This window comes from Augochlora pura, chromosome 1 (genome assembly GCF_028453695.1).
Source record: "Augochlora pura isolate Apur16 chromosome 1, APUR_v2.2.1, whole genome shotgun sequence".
NCBI classification, from domain to species: domain Eukaryota; kingdom Metazoa; phylum Arthropoda; class Insecta; order Hymenoptera; family Halictidae; genus Augochlora; species Augochlora pura.
Genome location: NC_135772.1, coordinates 21,080,960 through 21,098,603, shown reverse-complemented (window position 1 = coordinate 21,098,603; position 17,644 = coordinate 21,080,960). Strand labels below are relative to the sequence as shown.

At 48.2% G+C, this 17,644-nt stretch overlaps 1 protein-coding gene across 1 annotated transcript in view; it reads left to right on the top strand.

Moving 5' to 3' along the window:
• Positions 1-17,644, top strand: part of Crp (transcription factor cropped) — an 86,866-nt gene that overhangs the window by 1,558 nt on the left and 67,664 nt on the right. The window contains exon 2 of the mRNA XM_078179962.1: positions 12,823-13,147. Coding sequence (XP_078036088.1) covers positions 12,823-13,147 — 325 coding nt within the window. The remainder of the gene's footprint in view (positions 1-12,822; positions 13,148-17,644) is intronic.

The following is a 17,644-nucleotide window of genomic DNA, read 5'->3' as shown; positions in this document are numbered from 1 at the left end:
CGCGAATTGCCGTGCCACGTCATTTCTGACTTCAAATATGTACATACGTATACTGGCGTGTACGAGTGTAGCGTAACGCGGAGAACGCGTACTCTTACCGCCGTGACGGTACGAATTCGTCGGCAAAGGAAGGCGTGCTCGCCCCCCTCGCCGAGTCTTGTCGATTACGAGCGTATCAACGTCCATCTCTTCTTCTCTTTCTTCGCGTTACCTCTCATCGAATGCCACAGCCGTGGTCTTCTTGGCTGTAGTTGTAACCGTCGCCATCGCCGCAGTTGCTATTAACGTTATCGTTATTGAACCCGTCGCCGCGTTTCCCCCTTCTAATCGTGACGCGAACGTAAAAACGTGCGCACGGACGCAAACAAAATCTAGTTTACCCTCAATAGCCAGCTGTCGCGATGCCGGCCGGCCGGCAGCAGGCACCGCTGACGGACCGGCCGGCACAATGGCCTTCGTCTCTTTCATTTTCTGCGTCGCAATAACGCGATATTCCTTTCCTTCTTCCGAGCCGATTCGAATTTTCTCCGCTTCAATTTATTCTCGAACCTCTCAACTCGCAGCGTTTCGCCGCGAGCTTTTTTTTTTTATTTTTACGCGACCAAACGGTACTTGTGCGTCGAGTTGAATCGAATCGTAGACACCATGCGTTCACGCCCAAACAAGCATGGCGCGAGAGCGAAACTGCTTCAAGTACATGCACCGTCGCTTCGAATACTTTGCTTCGTATACGAGCATTTGCCATTTTTCCCTGTATCCATCGTACGCGAAATACAAATTATCATCGTTGAGTATTTTTAGTAGCGTTACAATCGATTAGGCAGGTATTTTAAACTATCTACTTAATTATTCAGAAAATATAGCAAAACGAAATGTATAATATGAAAGAAAATATAATCAGTTTTAAATCATTTCCGTTCAGACGTGATATGTACATATATGTACGTACATACATGTATACGTATACATTTTTGAAGTTCATTTTATACAAATTCGATTCGTTATCAGTTCCCTGTTTCTGTTCGTTGCGATTTCATCGCACGACTTGGACCAATTCTGGAAGTCTGATTGTTTTTCAACAAAATGTTGTGAAATCAAGCATAATTTCGCAGTGTCAGTCAAACATATTGCGCGGTGGTGATTGAAATTGCAGTTTTATACTGTAAAGGTAAATAAATAAAGTCATGTATCAGTTTCTATCGATATTCCTTGGTTAGATATTTTTGGATCGAAGAATTTCTATGGTAAATGGCATCGCGTCTAGAATACATCATACCGGTTTTCTGCGAGGACTCCGCCGGTAAACGGTCGCTCGGTCGAGCACCCGTGGTCGCGATTAATCGTTTCTCGGAATGTTATCTGCAAGTTGTCTAAGTCTAAATAGGTTTGGAATGCATGTACGACGCTCTCTCGGTTTGTATCTCTCGGCTCCGTACACTGGTTTCGTTGGTTTCCCTCGCTAGCTAGCGAGCGAACGATCCAGCGAGCGCCGCGCCGGCCTGTATCACGGTCACGATACGATTGAAATCGCTTCGAGGAAAAAGTATCGGGTCTCCGCAGCTTCGAGAGCAAATCCGTGTACTCCCTAATGCTCCGTTTCCATGCCGCTGCCTTTCTCGTTTTTCTTAATAAACCGTAAATACTGTTTTCCCGACTTTTATTCCGCATTTTTATTTCGTGCACGTGTTATATAAATTTACAAGTACGGAATCTAAAAGCCCTGCCCTCCTTCAATTCGCGACAGTGCAACGCACCGATTACTACGAAACCGATCGTGTTGCATCAGAACGAGCAAGTGTATGAATTCGAACGTGCATTAGTTACGATCTGCTAAGTATACGCTGACGCACATGTAAACAAATATTAAGGATCGATATTGGTATCTAAAAATAGTCTTCCAACGTACTTGTAGATAAACCGATATAAGTAGACATAGTAGCGTATATCGATTATCGCACGCGTAAAATGTTAGAAAATAGTTACGCGCCTCTTGATTCGATCCCGTCGGGTTGCAGAGAATCGACGAAATTGTTCACTCACCCGTACAATTATCGACTACGCGCGCTAACAGGATTCGTTGGAGAATCGTCGCAGGCTCCTTTTATTTTCTATTTGGTTCGCGCTCGATTCTGATAATCGGTTGTAGCTTTTGTTTGCATGACTAGCGAACGACGCGGCGATATTGCAAGAGGAGAGATGGTTTCGGTTGGCAGTCCTGCTCGCGGTTGCGGACAAGTCTAGACGAGAGGCCTAGCGAAAATAAAAAGGGATAGAAACAAAAGGACGAGAGCTGCAAGTTCCTTTGTATACGGCCGAGTGACCGACAAGACCTGGGTATACTAGGCGCGTTACGTAAAGCCGCGTTTGTTGCACAATAATGGATTTCTATAAATAACCAAACGCACGCCGCTTCGCTGCGACTTCTTGTTTACATACGCTCATCACCTCTACATTATGTTCACTCGCATAGAGCTTCGATTTATCTTGTATGCGAACTGCAGCCGTTCCACCAGCGGCTTCTGCATCGATACTAACGAGAAAAGGACCCCAATTCATAATTTGCAAAACGCATCTTGCAATCGATGCAGAAAATCTTGACTTCGCATAGATATCTCAACTTTGATCGTTGTTACATGGTTTTAAAAAGACTCTAAGCAAACGCGTATCCGCGTTGTTACTTTCGCTACACGTGCGCCGGAAAGCGTGCGCGTATGAAATTCGCAATTGATTCATACGTTGCTCGAGTAGTCCCTCGTGCTCGGTTTATTATCAACGTTACGACGTAGTTTCCGATGTTGATCCGATCGCTGGACGTACACGCGATATCGTACACCACACCTCTCGGGGAAAATTGTCGCGGTTATGCTGTAAGGCGTAAGGAACGGTGAACAGAGTACGCTGCTGCATGTGTCTACGTGCATGGCGTAAACGGACTTGCTTTACTTCGTTTTGCCTCGCCTCGTCGCACCGCGTTCGCCGCGGCTTGAATGGAACGGTCGTTGGTTCGGCAATATGGAAACATATCTGCATACGAACGATTTTATAGTCAATAAAGTTCTCGTTGGAGGTATCGAGCGTAAATGATTGCATTAATGCACGCGGCATACCTAACGTTTGTTCTACACGTTTCTTTTGCTCGGTAATCCGAGTAATTAATCAACCTGTACATTTCCGTGAGAGAACTGTAAAGAAACCGTCTGCGTTCGCTAATTATTACAATGTTTAGCCAAACTGAAATTCGTAGACGAAAATTTGTCGTTCCACGCTTCCGCGTCGGTGTTTCGCAAAGGATTGCTGTGTTTCGACGCAGAATTTTCTTAAAAGACGCGATCGATATCCGCGGAATGCTCGTGTTATCGTAACAGTCGGAATTACGGGAACACTCGTTACGAGATAGAACATCTGATACGTGTTTATCCGGTGATCGCGCAACCCTATGTATCAGCTGATTAAACGTTCTTCTATTACATAATCCGCGCAACTGATTCACGGCACCGCTAATGATCGCGATCAATATTTCCCGCCAATCCCGGCGCGATTGAAAATTTCAAACGAACTCGCCTATCGGCTCTCGCATGGTGAAACATTTCTATTCGATCGAACGATTGCGAGCGCGCGTTCTTTGATCGCTCGCGAACGCTGGGTCCACCGTGGTTCTACCCGCTCTACGCGCGCGGCGGAATCGATCTGTTGCATCAAGTTTTGTAATAAAGTTGCAATACGTATAGTCGTAAGAGCCAGGACCGTCCAGTCGCGCTCGCAGGCCTTTCCTATTCTTTTATCGTGCAGCCGCTCGATATCGTCGGTCTCGAAGATGTGTTCGAAGGCTCGGTAATTTTTTAATCGGTCCCTCCTGCTCCGTGCATGGAGTCGGACGGGTAGAGGAGGACAACGAATCGCTTCGCGGCGAATATAATTACCGTCGCCCGATGCTCTATCGATTTTTCTTCGATATTTACGTCCTCGTCGTCACTGTCCCTTCGTTGATGCGTGGATTCCGCATGCCACGGCATGGTTATTATCAGCGCATCGTTTGTCAACCGTTGAAAAGAGAATCCCCACTTCGAGACTTTGCTTGTTGTTTGCACGACTTAATAAATCGGTCGAATCGATCCCGACCACGGTCAACGTTGGTCAACGTTGGTCGCGTAGCGTCGCGTCGCGTCGCATCAATCTCTTTGTATACCGTGCGCTACGCCGTAGAGTAAAACGTTTCCGAGCATATGCACGCTCGTGTTCGAATCAGTGGCCCAAAAAAGAAGACACGTTTCGAGTTTCGGTGTTGTTACGTTGCGCAGTGGCGTATCGCGGACCTCCGATAAGACGCCTGCCGAATCGGTGCGAACGTTTTTCGCGTTCGCGGTTAATTATAGAACCGGGCGAACCAAGATAACGGATTTAATTGGCTCGCCTCTGATATCTGCGCTCGCAGAAATCGGATTCGACCAAAATTTCATTTAATCGGGTAGACCGTGCCCGTGCCCGCGCCCGCGCCCACACGCGGAAAATCCGTCTCTGCGGTAACTGGATTCAAATACGCGTAACAATATTTACACGACGAAATTATTTCCGTCTCGTATCGAATAACGGCCGTGCACAGTAACGCACGAGACATCGGCTATAAATAATATATATTAATATCGTTTCATGCTCGAATTCCACCGGACGATTTCTTTTCGAAACAGGGAATTCGTTGTACACGTATTCGCGGCAGTCATCGCGCGCATCACGGGCGCGTTAAATCCGCAATTGAATTACCGTTGTAGCGGATTGTTGTTGTTAACGCGATGGCTACTATATTTATAGAGTATACATATATGTGCTCGCGTATCGATTGCCAAGGCGGCTTCGTCGCGAACAATATAATGCATAATGTCGTTCTCCGGATTGCACCGACCGACGACACAACAGCGTCGTGTCGCGCGCGGCGTCACGACGTCACGGCGTGACAGCGTCAAAGCGTCACGTCGTTGCACTGCAAAATCTCGGCACTTGGCCGGCATCGTCTAGGAATGGACTTAACACTTGCTGCAACTGTATACATTTTCAAATCTCGTTATTCGCTATACTAGCGTGCAGCGCAAGGGTTAAGTCGGTCGAGCAACGCTTGAGTCGCGCCCGAACCATGCGGTTCGACGCGTGAAAACATACCGCCGATTTATCAATTACCGTGTCGGACTAAAGCATTTCTACACCTTTCAAAACGCAACCATTCGTTTACAAGCTGGGCTTCTAAAGACTTCAATTTAAAAAATGTATTTCGTAGGTCTGTTTTTAATCACAACTAGGATTTTTTGATTTCGTTTTTGTCATTCGAATCGAAAAATTAAAGAAACATGTTATAGTTATTGTACGGTAAGCTAGTCCCGCTAACGTTCCAGCCAAAAATGGCTGGTAAATTCAGGAGGTGGCCTACGGTTTCACAGCTCGCCGATAGATAACAATGGTTTCTCTGTTGACCCCCCCCCCCCCCCCCCTACAGCCGGCGAATTCGCAGCGCACAGGCGTGCCCGAACGCGGCGCGAATATTGCTCGCGGACGAAGACCAAGGGACCCGTCTTCGGACAAGAATAACACCTCTGTCTCGCGCTAGTCACCTTCCTGGTTTCTTCTCGAAGTCGTTCGCTCGACGAATCGGAGCGTTGTCAACAGCGATTCTTTTTCTGGCCAATATCGTTCGGGTTAAGACCGAGTTATATCATCCGTTCGCAACCGATTACGGGACGGATCTGGTTGAAAGGATTTTCGTTTTCGGAATCGGTTTCGAACAGTTGGAACACGTGGTTGACAAATCTCCCCAAAGTCGTCGGTTCGTCGGAGATCTGGTCCAAAACCCTTCTTTCTCCCTAGTTCGATAACTAAGGAGGCTAACAAAGGAGAACCGGACTTTTCAGGTACCAACTACCTGGACGGGGGACTACCTTAAGTCTCGGGAAAAAAGGAACAGGACATACAACGCCCAATTCCCCTTTGTTCCGTGGCTCTCGTCGCCTCGTCGCAGCGTGTTTTGAAAATGCGATTTCGAGCATGCGTCCTTTTGAATGCGAGAAAGGCAACGTTTTCGCCCCATTTTTCGAGGACACGATTCCCGCTTACCATCCGCGCACGTTCTAGCTGGGAAAGATTTGAATATTTTCAAGGCTACTGTTCTTCCGTGTTCGATGTCGATTCGCTTTTCTTTTTAGCGAGTCGTGCGCCCCTTGAATCGCGTGTCGAGAACCGGGCGGAGCGTAAATTGATGGGGAAAAAGAGGAACAGCGAATAAGAGAGCCAAGGACATTCTTACAACCTGACTTATCCGACACGGCACCGCTCCGCTCCGCTCCGCTCCGATCCGCTCTGCGCCGCTCAGGTGTGTAGAGGCGCTCTGCCTGCCGGTTGTGTCGTGTGTCATTGGCGGTCGAAATCCGACAGCTGGTCGACTCGCATCGTTTCACGCGTCAGGGCGCACTCGCATTCCAATCATCACCAATATAGTATAAGTTGTCATTGTTTTCGTCGCAGGTGTTGCGCTGGGCGCGGCATACGCGCCACATGTCAAAATTCGCGCGCGTTCGAAGCGTTGATCGTTTTTCGTATTCTACGTTCCCCCGTTGGAGCGCGATTATTTTTTTGTTTGCACTCTACTTTTGGAAACCACTGTACGTGTCATGGTTGATGCAACCGTTTCACTCTTGAAATTTGCGTGTCCACGAGTTATCGTGCAACAAAACTTCTTCGTTCCGACCAGTTCATTCTCGATTCTAATATTTCGCATCGATTCCTCCTGTCGGTCGATGGAGCAATTAGGGTGGTTTCCCTCCACGATCGGAGTTTGTCGTCCACATCGTAAGCGCATTGACGTTCCGGCGATAGACCGGTCGGGTATTAGCTGGACCTTGCTAGGGTCTTGTCAACACACAGAGAGAGAGAGAGAGAGCGAGAGCGAGAGCGGCGGGAGCATCAAAGAGCGAATGACATTTGTACACAGGTCTTGAATAGTGTCTATTACTCTCCACATAATCTCGTCAGTGGTCCCAAGCGTCGTAACGGTAACGCGACAGCGCGGCGCATCGTGTCCACGAGAGTGATCCGCGAGAAGAGCTCTCTCACGCTCGCGTTTGATCGCGTCCGATCGTGTCTCCTCTAGAATAAATTTCCTCGGCTTCGTGTTCGCTAATGGGTTCTTCTCGAAATAATAATAATAATAATAGTAATATAATGTCAAATTTAGTAAAATAGCAGAGGAAAGAAAACATCGTATTAACCTCGAACCACGCTGCGCCGGAGTTAATATTCTGAGATATGTTAAGAGAGTTTGAATTAATAAACTGCAGACTTTTTATCAAGAAAATCTGTCGTTTACACAGTCGTAAGTCCCTCCGACGCGATATTATACATTAGGCCTGAATATTTGATGGCCGATAAGGGTTAATAGCGCCGAGACGTTGTTTGGCAGTAAGGAAGGAATCACAGTCAATTCCACTGGAGCAAGACAAAATAACGATATGTATTCCTTTTCGAGAGTGAAAGGAGAGGGGTCGAGATTTAGCTAATCCCCATCCCTCGGAGGACGATTTTCGTCATCCGGTATGGAATTGGTAGCGATATCTGCGAGACAAGGAGCGCATCGAATAATAAAATGAAGTTAATTGGATAGCGTTTCGAGGATACAAAGACCCGCGAAACGTAGAAGAGAAAAGGAGGAGGAAGATGAGAAAGACGAAATAGAAGGGTCACGTAGAGACAGACACTCGACGTGGCGCCCGCTGGCCTGCGTCTTACGTCACACAGCTAAATATATGCCTGGCTGTTCCCAATCTCATTCTCATTCTCGTTCTTCGTCTCGTACTCCGTCCTGTGCGCGAGCTAACGCACAGTCGGGCGAAGGCATCTTTATACTGCCAAAGACATCCGCGAAATTGGCCTCCAGTCTCTTTTCTTCTTCTTCTTCTTCTTCTTCGACTTCTCAAGGAGGTCTTCCACCGTAGAACGCGTTTTCTCTGGCATTCTTTTTTCGAATCGATTCGTTTATCTTTCGATTATCGATAATATAGAAGAGCCCCGCGCGCAACCGCGTAAACATTAATCGTGTACGGTCGTAGGAAATCATCTCGATACCACCATAGATCGGGCAATTCGATTCGAGCGAGAGCTTCTTCGAATATCGGACTCGAAAGCGGACTCCGAGCTGCGCGGCGTCGGCGGCCGGCCACGGCTGTGAAAGCGTCGCAAATGCAGACGATGGCGTCTTTCGTGGATTTTTGTCGATTCCAAAGTAACCAGGAACAAGCGCGTCGAGCAGAGCAGAGCAGAGCCGAGCAGAGCAGAGCCGAGCCAAGCCAAACCGGACGAAGAATCTAGTAAAAGAAAAGGTCGAGGGTAGCACAGTTCGTTTCTGGTTTTGTTCTTGATCCTGTTAACATCTGTCGCGGACAGTCCCGTTTCAGAAAAATTCCACGCGCAGCTGCCGCTGGCAGCAATCTTTCCGCTTATTCGCTCCTATTTTTTCCTCTGAAAGCGCGTCGCTGTCCGAGCGCCTTTGTAACCATCCGAGCTCGGAGGTATCGAGACTAAATGGCCAATCTTCCGACGTAATACGTCCCTCTGATCCGGGAAACCAATTGTACCGTAACCCTATCCGTTTCAACGTAGATATTCTTTCGACAAAATTTCAGCATTATTTCTCTTGAGCAAATTGAATAAAGAAATTTGATTTCATATAAAATTGGTTCAGGTCGGTTTCAGACCATTGTGCCCCGTCGCTTGATCGGAGAAATGCGGCTAAGATCTTCTACGATTCATTGATAACTCGCGCTATGACGCGATCCGTTTACTTCGCATTGCAAAATCGCTCGGTTGCAGACGAGTCGCAGCAGCTGTTTCCGCGAATCGCTGAAACCACCGTCCGACTCCGCTCCTCCTCTCCAGTCACGAGATCCGCGAAAAAAAAAAACGAGAGACGAAAAGGAAGGAGTCGCGCCTAGACGGCGATTCATTCGGAATTATGAATCGTCGCGCCTAGAGGCTGCTGCGATTGCGAATTCGCTCAAGTTCTCGCGAACTTTGACCTATTCCTATCGCGACGACGCGACGCATCATCGAACCGTGCATATTTCTATTCGCGAGAAGCGACGCAGAGGGTCAAGCCGTCGAGTTTTCATCGTGTGTCAACGATCCACGGATCCCGATCGAATTTACTTGGCAGCACGTGGCGCGGTGTTCGGCGACTGATCTTTCATTTCATCTGTTCATTCATACAGAATAGTGAAATTATTTGATCGACGCTCCGATTACCACAGAAGAGAGAAAGAATCTTGTCGGAGAGTCACTTTTGACTCGCACCGATGCTTTACTGCGGAGCTGAAGTAGGGGTGGTAAGGCGATCGTTGTTATTCACCTCGCACAAATAGCTCTAGGATCGTGAAAATGAAAACGTTGCAAAGTGCGGGGAAGGATTATCGCTCGAGGGGGAGGCTCGAAAGTTTGCGTCTACCGGAGACGAAATTCCGAAAGCGTTCAGCGCCTATCGTTGAGCGGCCGGTGAACCGATTCTAGGCTCTCTCGCTCTTTTCTCGCGGCTCTTTTTCAGTAGTTTTTGTTCCCAGGAGAGCTGACACGACTTGGTTTCCGGTGCGGTGGTTTCCTAGTTGCTCGCAGCTGATAGGCGAGCAGAGATAGCGAGCCTCGTGCGAAGGCACCGGTAACAACCAGCTGAGTGGCGCCAGCCGTCAGCTGTTGGTGACTCACGCGAGCCGAGCCGAACCGAGCCGAGTCGAGCCGAGTCAAGACACACAATTGCAATCGGACACAGTCGCTCTCGCGCCGCTCACTGACACACACACACCAACGCGACACAACACACGCGTGCGCGATATAGTAGCGATAATAGTGTGTGCCGCGCGCGGCGGACACCGACGCGTATCGAGGAATCGCGACGTGGCACAGAGATTCGTCCGACCCTCCTTCCTCCCCCTCTCTCTCTCTCTCTCTCTCTCTCTCTCTCTCTCCTCTTTCTTTCACCCCCCCCCCCCCCGTATCCCTGTCGTCTCTCTATCTCTTTCGCTCGGTTCCTTCTGTTTGTCCGTCGCTGTAACAGTGTACGACTCCGCCGTGTGTATCACCCACGGTTTTTCACATGTGCCACGTACGTACACTGCGTGACAAGGTTCGCACGCCTTCGCAAAGTTACCTGCAACTATCGTCGAGACTTCACTGGGAATTCATCGTGGTATGCATCCCGATTTTGTTCCATTTTCTCTCAAACCCTATCGGGCCTCTAACGATCCCGAACGCGTTACGATCGCGACTTCCCTCGAAGCTGATTAATTATCGGCAGGAAAATTAGCGAAATTTCAAATACGGATGAGAGGGAGAGAGAAAGAGAGGCGGAGGTTTCGGGTCAGAACCGAAGCAGCGAACGTGACATAACATTGTTAGCTCGTTAGGTACGAAATGCGTACTTTCATGCCGAACGTTTTTATCAATATCGAGGCAAAGGAAATGAAAAATTAAACGACCTATCCTAGTTCTAGTTTGAAATATTCGAGAAGGGCATCGGAAGCTCTTTCAGGCTAGAATCGACGATCTCTTCGGCATTTTGAGATTCCGTTCCGATTATCGCGAACGGGGCCGCTTCTGAATATTTCGCGTCGATTAACGGTCCGGCTCGTTAAGCAGAGATTATGTTTACCCCTGTGAAAGGGGAATATATCGGGACCACGATGAAAAGGAGGAAGGCGGCTCTACCAGCCACCTACTTAGACGACCTACTTCCGCGGTTCTGATTCGAGCTCTCAGCGGGTATCCAACAAGCTGACGTCACAGTCGACCATCCGGTCGTTGGCGTACCAGCTGATCCAATGTATCCGTTCGACCAGAGAATGCCATGTGGAATTCCATTAGACCACGTGGTCCTTATCCGATACTCTCTCAGATTCTCCGGGAGCAAGCCGGTCCGATGCCGTCGAATTCTCGGAACGTTTCTAGCTAACCAAGCCCTACGCGCGTTTTCCGAGAATTTCGTTCCGAGTAGGCTATTTCGACTCTCCCCAGCTTCCTCTCGAAAATTTCTATTTCTATTTCTACCCTCTCGAGTAGAGGGGCTGCGTAGAACTCCGACTCGTAGATGCAGACCGAAGGACACTGATCCAATTTAATATCCACCTAGTCGTTGACACTAGGATGAATTCGTGTAGATTCTTTTATTTATTTATTTATTTATTTATTTATTTATGCGCGAATGGGGGAACCCATTCGAGTACATATCGAAATGCATTAATGCGATGATTGGAATTAAACGAAAATTGAGCAATGTTCGATCGTATAAATCGTAAATATGTGTGTAGAGCGAAAAATACGTTCGATAGGTACACATTCCATACGTAGACGGATATTCTGGCAGCATTATCGGCACGCGTTGAACGAATGTTCGGCGAGCAGGCCGCAAGGTCACGGTCTTTCCCCACTGACTCATTTCACATCCGCCATCCTGATCTTTCCCCTGTCCGCCGGCGTCGCCCCGAGTGTTTCTTCCCTGTAATTTTACCAGATGTTTCCTGTCGCGTTCCTTTTTTTTCTTTTTTTTCTTTTTTTTCGAGCGGAGCGGACATTCTTCGTTCGAAAGCCTTCCGTCGTCGTGTCGGCAATATTCTTTGTTCGTCGGAACAATTAAAAAGTAGTGAAAATTCTCGGTATCAGAGAAAAGAATTTAACGTTGTACCATAGAATTTCATTTGTATTCTACACGCGAAGCTCTTCGAGGATTCATAGTTTCGATCGAACAAACTGCCGAAACGGGTTTTTGTTCGGGGCAAGAGGAACAATTACCGCCTCTGGTTGGAACCTCGATGAAAAACGAAAGTAATCGGAACCGCAAAAGGTTAAACGGTAGAACAGAGGCTCGTAAAAACGGTTCGAATAGGTGGGATAACTCTCTAGGCAGGCGGCTGGAATTGCGTGCAGTTGGACCGTTCGGTGGGCTGACCACAGAACGACAATGACGTCTTGCTTCATTGACCGGTAGTTTATCCGGTGATAACTCGTGGACGGCCGTGTAGATCCATGAAACAAACGGCTCGACGCTTTCAATTTCCTTAAAAGCCCTCGGGACGCGCAGACCGAGCGAACGGGACGGGCCCGACAGATGTACGTACGGACAAACACAGGCCGCGACGAACCTGTGACGGTTATTTATATTTGCTGGTTTTCTATGCTCCCGTATCTGTAAATCAAATATACGATATACGCCGCGCATCGGAAAAAAGGTCGGCGAAACCCGCGCGGTCGTGATACGGTCGCGATACGGTCGCTCGCGGGAGGACGGTGGTCGTCGCGACGCCTCTCGACGCAGGGCCCTCGCATCTCGTCTCTTTGATTTTCGGAATCTCTTTGCCGCTCGCGCCAAAATGCTTTTCAAGAGACCGCTACACCCGCCGCCTCTTGTCGCTCGCTCGCTCTGTCAAATGAATGCGTCCGCCATCGCAATCCCGTCCCGACCGCCTCCTCGTCAGTCCTTTAAAGATATTCAAAACCTTTTTTCCCCGAACCGTTTGTCACCCCCGAACCGTTTGTTCTCCTTTCGAGTGGAGAGATTAATTAATAAATGGTGTCGCTGAATATCTAGCGACAAACGTTTTTCTCTCTCAACAAGATTACATCCTTTCTTTTCGGTGGATGACATTGTCTCGTCCGGACCGTTTTACGGTGTTGTTAGACACTGGAAACGCGAACACCAATTACGATACGTTGTTTCGCTAACGTTTTTTCTTAAGAACTCGTAAACGAAGTCGCCTTGTAGCGCGTTACCTTTGTGGTCTGAATCGGATCGTTGATGTGTTGCAGAGGTATCGGTCCGATAGAGGAGGACTCGGTGACCACGGTCGCTGAGATCGCAGATTCGCAGGAGCAGCAGCAACAGCAGCAACATCAATCGAAGAGCAACGGCGCAATATCACGCCGTGTTGCTGGTCAAAACGTTGCGTTGAGCAACGGGAATAGTACCAGCAACGTCGGCCGCGTTACACCGCGCAGCCACATGGAGCAAGAGAAGCGAATGCGGCGAGAAATCGCCAACAGTAACGAACGACGTCGGATGCAGAGTATCAACGCCGGTTTCCAGTCCCTGAGGACCTTGCTGCCGCACCACGAGGGCGAGAAACTCTCCAAGGTGAGTAACGAGTTTCCTTCTTTTCCATTTCTTTTCTCTCGTATCGAGAACCATCTCGTCATCCGCGCGCTCGAGTGTCATCGGGATGACCATTCTTCTCGATCCGCGAACGTTGCTTCGACGACCGCGTCGTTTCATCGATCTTTCCACACTTTTCAAAGGAAAAAAGTATTCGAGCGGTCGGTTTCGTTGGCGTGTGGTCACTCTGATTCGCTCTCGTGCGCGATCGGTCCAGGTATTCCGTGACATACTCGTGTGTACATATGCCCGGAACATATGATCGGAAGCCAATCGGTGCAAGTCTGTTAAACGCAATGTTGAGACAAATAAGGATTTTGCGAATTAGCCGTACACGAATAACAGTGCCACTAATGACGCAAGAAAAACTGACTAGAACCGATCGGCTTCCGATTCGTCGTTTCTACGTAGATCGTAGCGCAGGATCGAAGCGCGATCCCAGTCGAATTGGCAAGAGTCGCTCGAAGTCGAGCAGAGTATCGATAGTAGATAGCATATTAGTCGCTTCTATTCGAGATAAACGATGCATCCGTAGTGCTTCCTCCAATAAGTTACCTGTGCTGGAGGAAGAATCGATGCTCACCTCGAACATTACATCGTTTTCACCGTCTGATCATCCAGGCTGTACATATTGTATATGATACTAAATACATACGTATGCGGAGCAGAAGCTCGGATCGATGCAAAAAGTGTTGTGCGTACAAAAACTGATTCTTATGCCGCACTTTTGCAATTGAGATTATCGATGACGGGGAACCCGTATCGTCGCAGAGATAGTACGTACCCTTGTTCGGTTGCATTCATAGCTCTCGCTCTTTCATTCATCATTCTGCATTGGTCTTTCTCCACTCTCCACTCTCCACTCTCCACTCTCCACACTCCATTCTCCATCTACAGGATTGTTCTGGTTTACGAGCAGCGATGCTTCGCGTTGACGAACCGTGTTCTTAAAACTGGATTCTCTCGACGAGACAATCGTACCGAACGATCTCTACAATTCTTTCTACCGTTTTAACGCTAAACCTACCGAGCTCTGAAACCGACCGACGCGAGTTGCTTTATAAAGGCCTGGAGACTGAATGTGTTTCGGCTTTCCGCCATTTTTCTTTTAACGTTTGTCGATCGCGTGTCGCGAGCAATAAGCTACGAGATTATGCCCACTTGTCGGTTCTAACTCAAAGTAGGATAACCGAACGGTTAGATCGATCGGAATCGGTTGACCGTGCGATTTGGTCGCGTATATGGCGCGTCGATGACCGACGAGTCCTTAACAGGATGTCGCTTCTACTAAGGTTGACACGTGGACCGGAAACGATAACCTGTTACACTTGGCCTCGTGGTGGTCTCGCATCGATAAGCGAATCTCGTTGGTCGTTGTCACCGATGAACACCGGGGACGATGACGGTGGCGGGTGCTTTTACGAATTGTCGCGCGGCGTTTGTCCGACTAATTTTAGCATGTGAAAGTCGTTGTCCGATCCCACGCCGCTAAACTAGACTGGCTGGATCACCGGCGCGCGTATGCCTAGTCATGTCGGGATGTTCGAATCGTTTGTCCCCGGTGTCCATGGTCCAACCGTGTAACACTGACTGTTCAGATTCTCCTTATACGGTTCGCTCCAACAACGACACGGCTATCAGCTGATTGCCGTTATTACTTCATTGAGATAGTCGAGTGACTGCGCATCTTTCCTATCTTAGGGAGCCTAGCTCTCTCTCTCTCTCTCGCTCTCTCTCTCTCGCTCTCTCTCTCTCTCTCTCTCTCTCTCTCTCTCTCTCTTCTACTTCTTCTTCTTCTACTCTCCCACCGCGTTCTCGCGTCAAAATTTCTCGAAACTATCGCGTTGCCAGGCGGTTGTTTCGCGCTCGCGATTATAATTGTCGTTTTAAACGAAACAAAATTAGTTGCGGTTCGAATCAAAGTAAACCTATCGGTGTGAAATCCGAGATACTAAAAATATTAAAACTAGGGCAGTGGAGCTGGTTACTTTATTTACCAATTTGTTTTCGGGCACATATTTTTAAACGGTTTGTAATGTATTGGCGAAATTGTACCAATTAAAATGTCACGATATTCTCCCGATACGGTAGCAAAAATGACACAAAGTTTCGAGAAATATTAGAAGCGAAATACTATTTTAGTAAAAGTATGTCTGAAACTAGTAGGTAAGAAAACATTGTAGTAGTCGCTTGCGGCAGAATGAAAACGCGGTGGCTGCCGCAGTTCTGCAACTGCGCGCGTTTGTGAACGGCCGGTCGTGGGTGCGCTTGTAGTTTCGCAATGCGATATTTCGCGAACCAGTCCTCCTCGGGCCACATGGTTCAATTCCCACGCATTTCTCTTTGGGAGATCGCTCCGTCCCTTTCGTTCTTTCCATTCGTAAAGCCGCTGGCCGACTACTCCCCCCCTCCCCCCCCCCCCCCCCCCTCCACCCTTTTCCCTTTTCTTCCTTGTTTTTTTTTTCTGCGGTATTCGTTGCGCGGCCGGTCTCTCGCCTGCTCTCCGCAGCTCTCTTACTGCCCGCCGCCCCTTCTTTCCTCTTCCTTGACACGCTGCGACAAAGGCCCAGCAGCTCTGGTCGACGAATTTCGCAGAGCCATGGCCCACTAAGAAGCCTCGAGAGTTCGGCTTTCCTCGGTCCCTCTTCGGCCTCTCTTGGTCCCCCCTTTAGCTCCTATTCGGCTCCCCGTCGTCGGCCACGCTACGAATATTAACGACAGCAATCGCCAAATACGAAACATATCGGTCGCGTTTTTTCCTCGTGCCGGACTTCTTACTTTGCCGAACGAGTAACCACGTATCGCGAATTCTCTCGTATTTAATTGGTCACGCGTTGCGCGTCCCACCCAATGGGTTTATGGGAACGTTCGTTGTGAGAAACATAAAATTATGTTTTCTCAGCTTTTTGCACGCTCTAAAATGGTTATTTCTTTTTATTTCAGAATTTGCTATGACATTGTATAATTTCTTTTTGTACAACTTTGCAACTTATTAGAGGGGGGGGGGGATAGAAACGCAAAGGGTTAAATGTTATCGCAATCGGTGATAAATTAGCCCGCTATTAGAGAGGTATAAAGTAAACTGCGGAGAGGATTGGAGAGCAGAGCAGAGGCGAGGCGTGACGACAAGAGAAGAGAAGAGAAGAGAAGAGAGGAGGACAGGATAGGCAGGATCCTCGAAGCAGCTCGCAATTAGCGTTTCAAGTTCAATTCATCTTATCGGTGTCGCTATCGTTAGCAGCGTGGCTTCGGGGCAGCGTGCTCGAGGAGTGTCGTGGCTTTTGTAGCGGCAGCGCGTGGAAACAGAAGCAACAAGAAGGAGCGCAAATGAGCACAGACGCCTCGACCCATTTTCATTTAGCGCTCGCCAGACAAAAATAAAAATGAACCGCTGTTCTCTTTTGGTGTGTACCTTTTAACGAAACTTTAATCGGACGCACGACCACACGATGCCTCGATCGCACGCTCCGCTCGCGCGCGCCCGCCCGCCCGCCCGCGTTATCGCTCCGCTCGTTCCATCTACAAAATCCATTCCGGATACACGCTTCCGTTCAGAAATATGCGATCACTTTTGTCTCGAGCGTTCGCGCGCTCTACGCTGCCAACGAGAATGCCGAGCAATTATTTTCTAATAGAAGCCACTCGTAGCTCTCGAATAGATTCGCGCGCCTAAACTATCGACTACCAATGGCGCAAACTGGTCTCCATCGTTATTATTATTCTCTTTACTTTAACCCTGAAATTCCAAAGATTTTCTTTGCTTCGAAGACGAACCTCTGAACGCAGGAAAAGCGACGGTTTCGTCGTTATTAAAGCTGTGGGTTCCACGAGCCCTGCTACTTAGAAGTTATGGGGTTATCTAATCTTTACGACGCACAGAATCCACGTTACATCTGGCTCTTTCCACGGTTTTAATTGATCGTTACCTTTATTTCCCACGATGATTCCATTAATAACCGGTCTCATTTGTTACCGCTATCTGCGATCGCTTCGATCGTTGCCGATAGATTCATTTTATTCGCAACTACAAATCCAAACGACGCTTCTCTTCTTTATTATCTTTCGTTTCATGCAACAGAGATCTTACCCTCGTCGTTTTATTTATTTATTTATCTAACACGGACGACACCCATTGGTACGCGACAAGAAAAATCCGCACAAGATCATGGGAGATTATCTAATTACAGAAACGCTACATAAATGTTCGACGGTTTCTAAGTTAGTAAGCAAAAACTGTATCGTAAGTTCTCCTTTCGAGTTGGAGAGAATTCAGTCTATAATGGATGCCATAGAGTTAATCATAAGCAAGGATCGAATAATCGTATCTGCTCTTCCCAAATTGTCCATTTTGTTTAGAAGCTGATAGTTGGAGAAAATGTACAGTATCGTTAACGCGCGAAACACCGCGCGTTCCCAAGAGCTTTCGATTTCGAAGGAGATCTGGATTGCGGTGCTCTCGGGTTAAAATACGCAACGCAG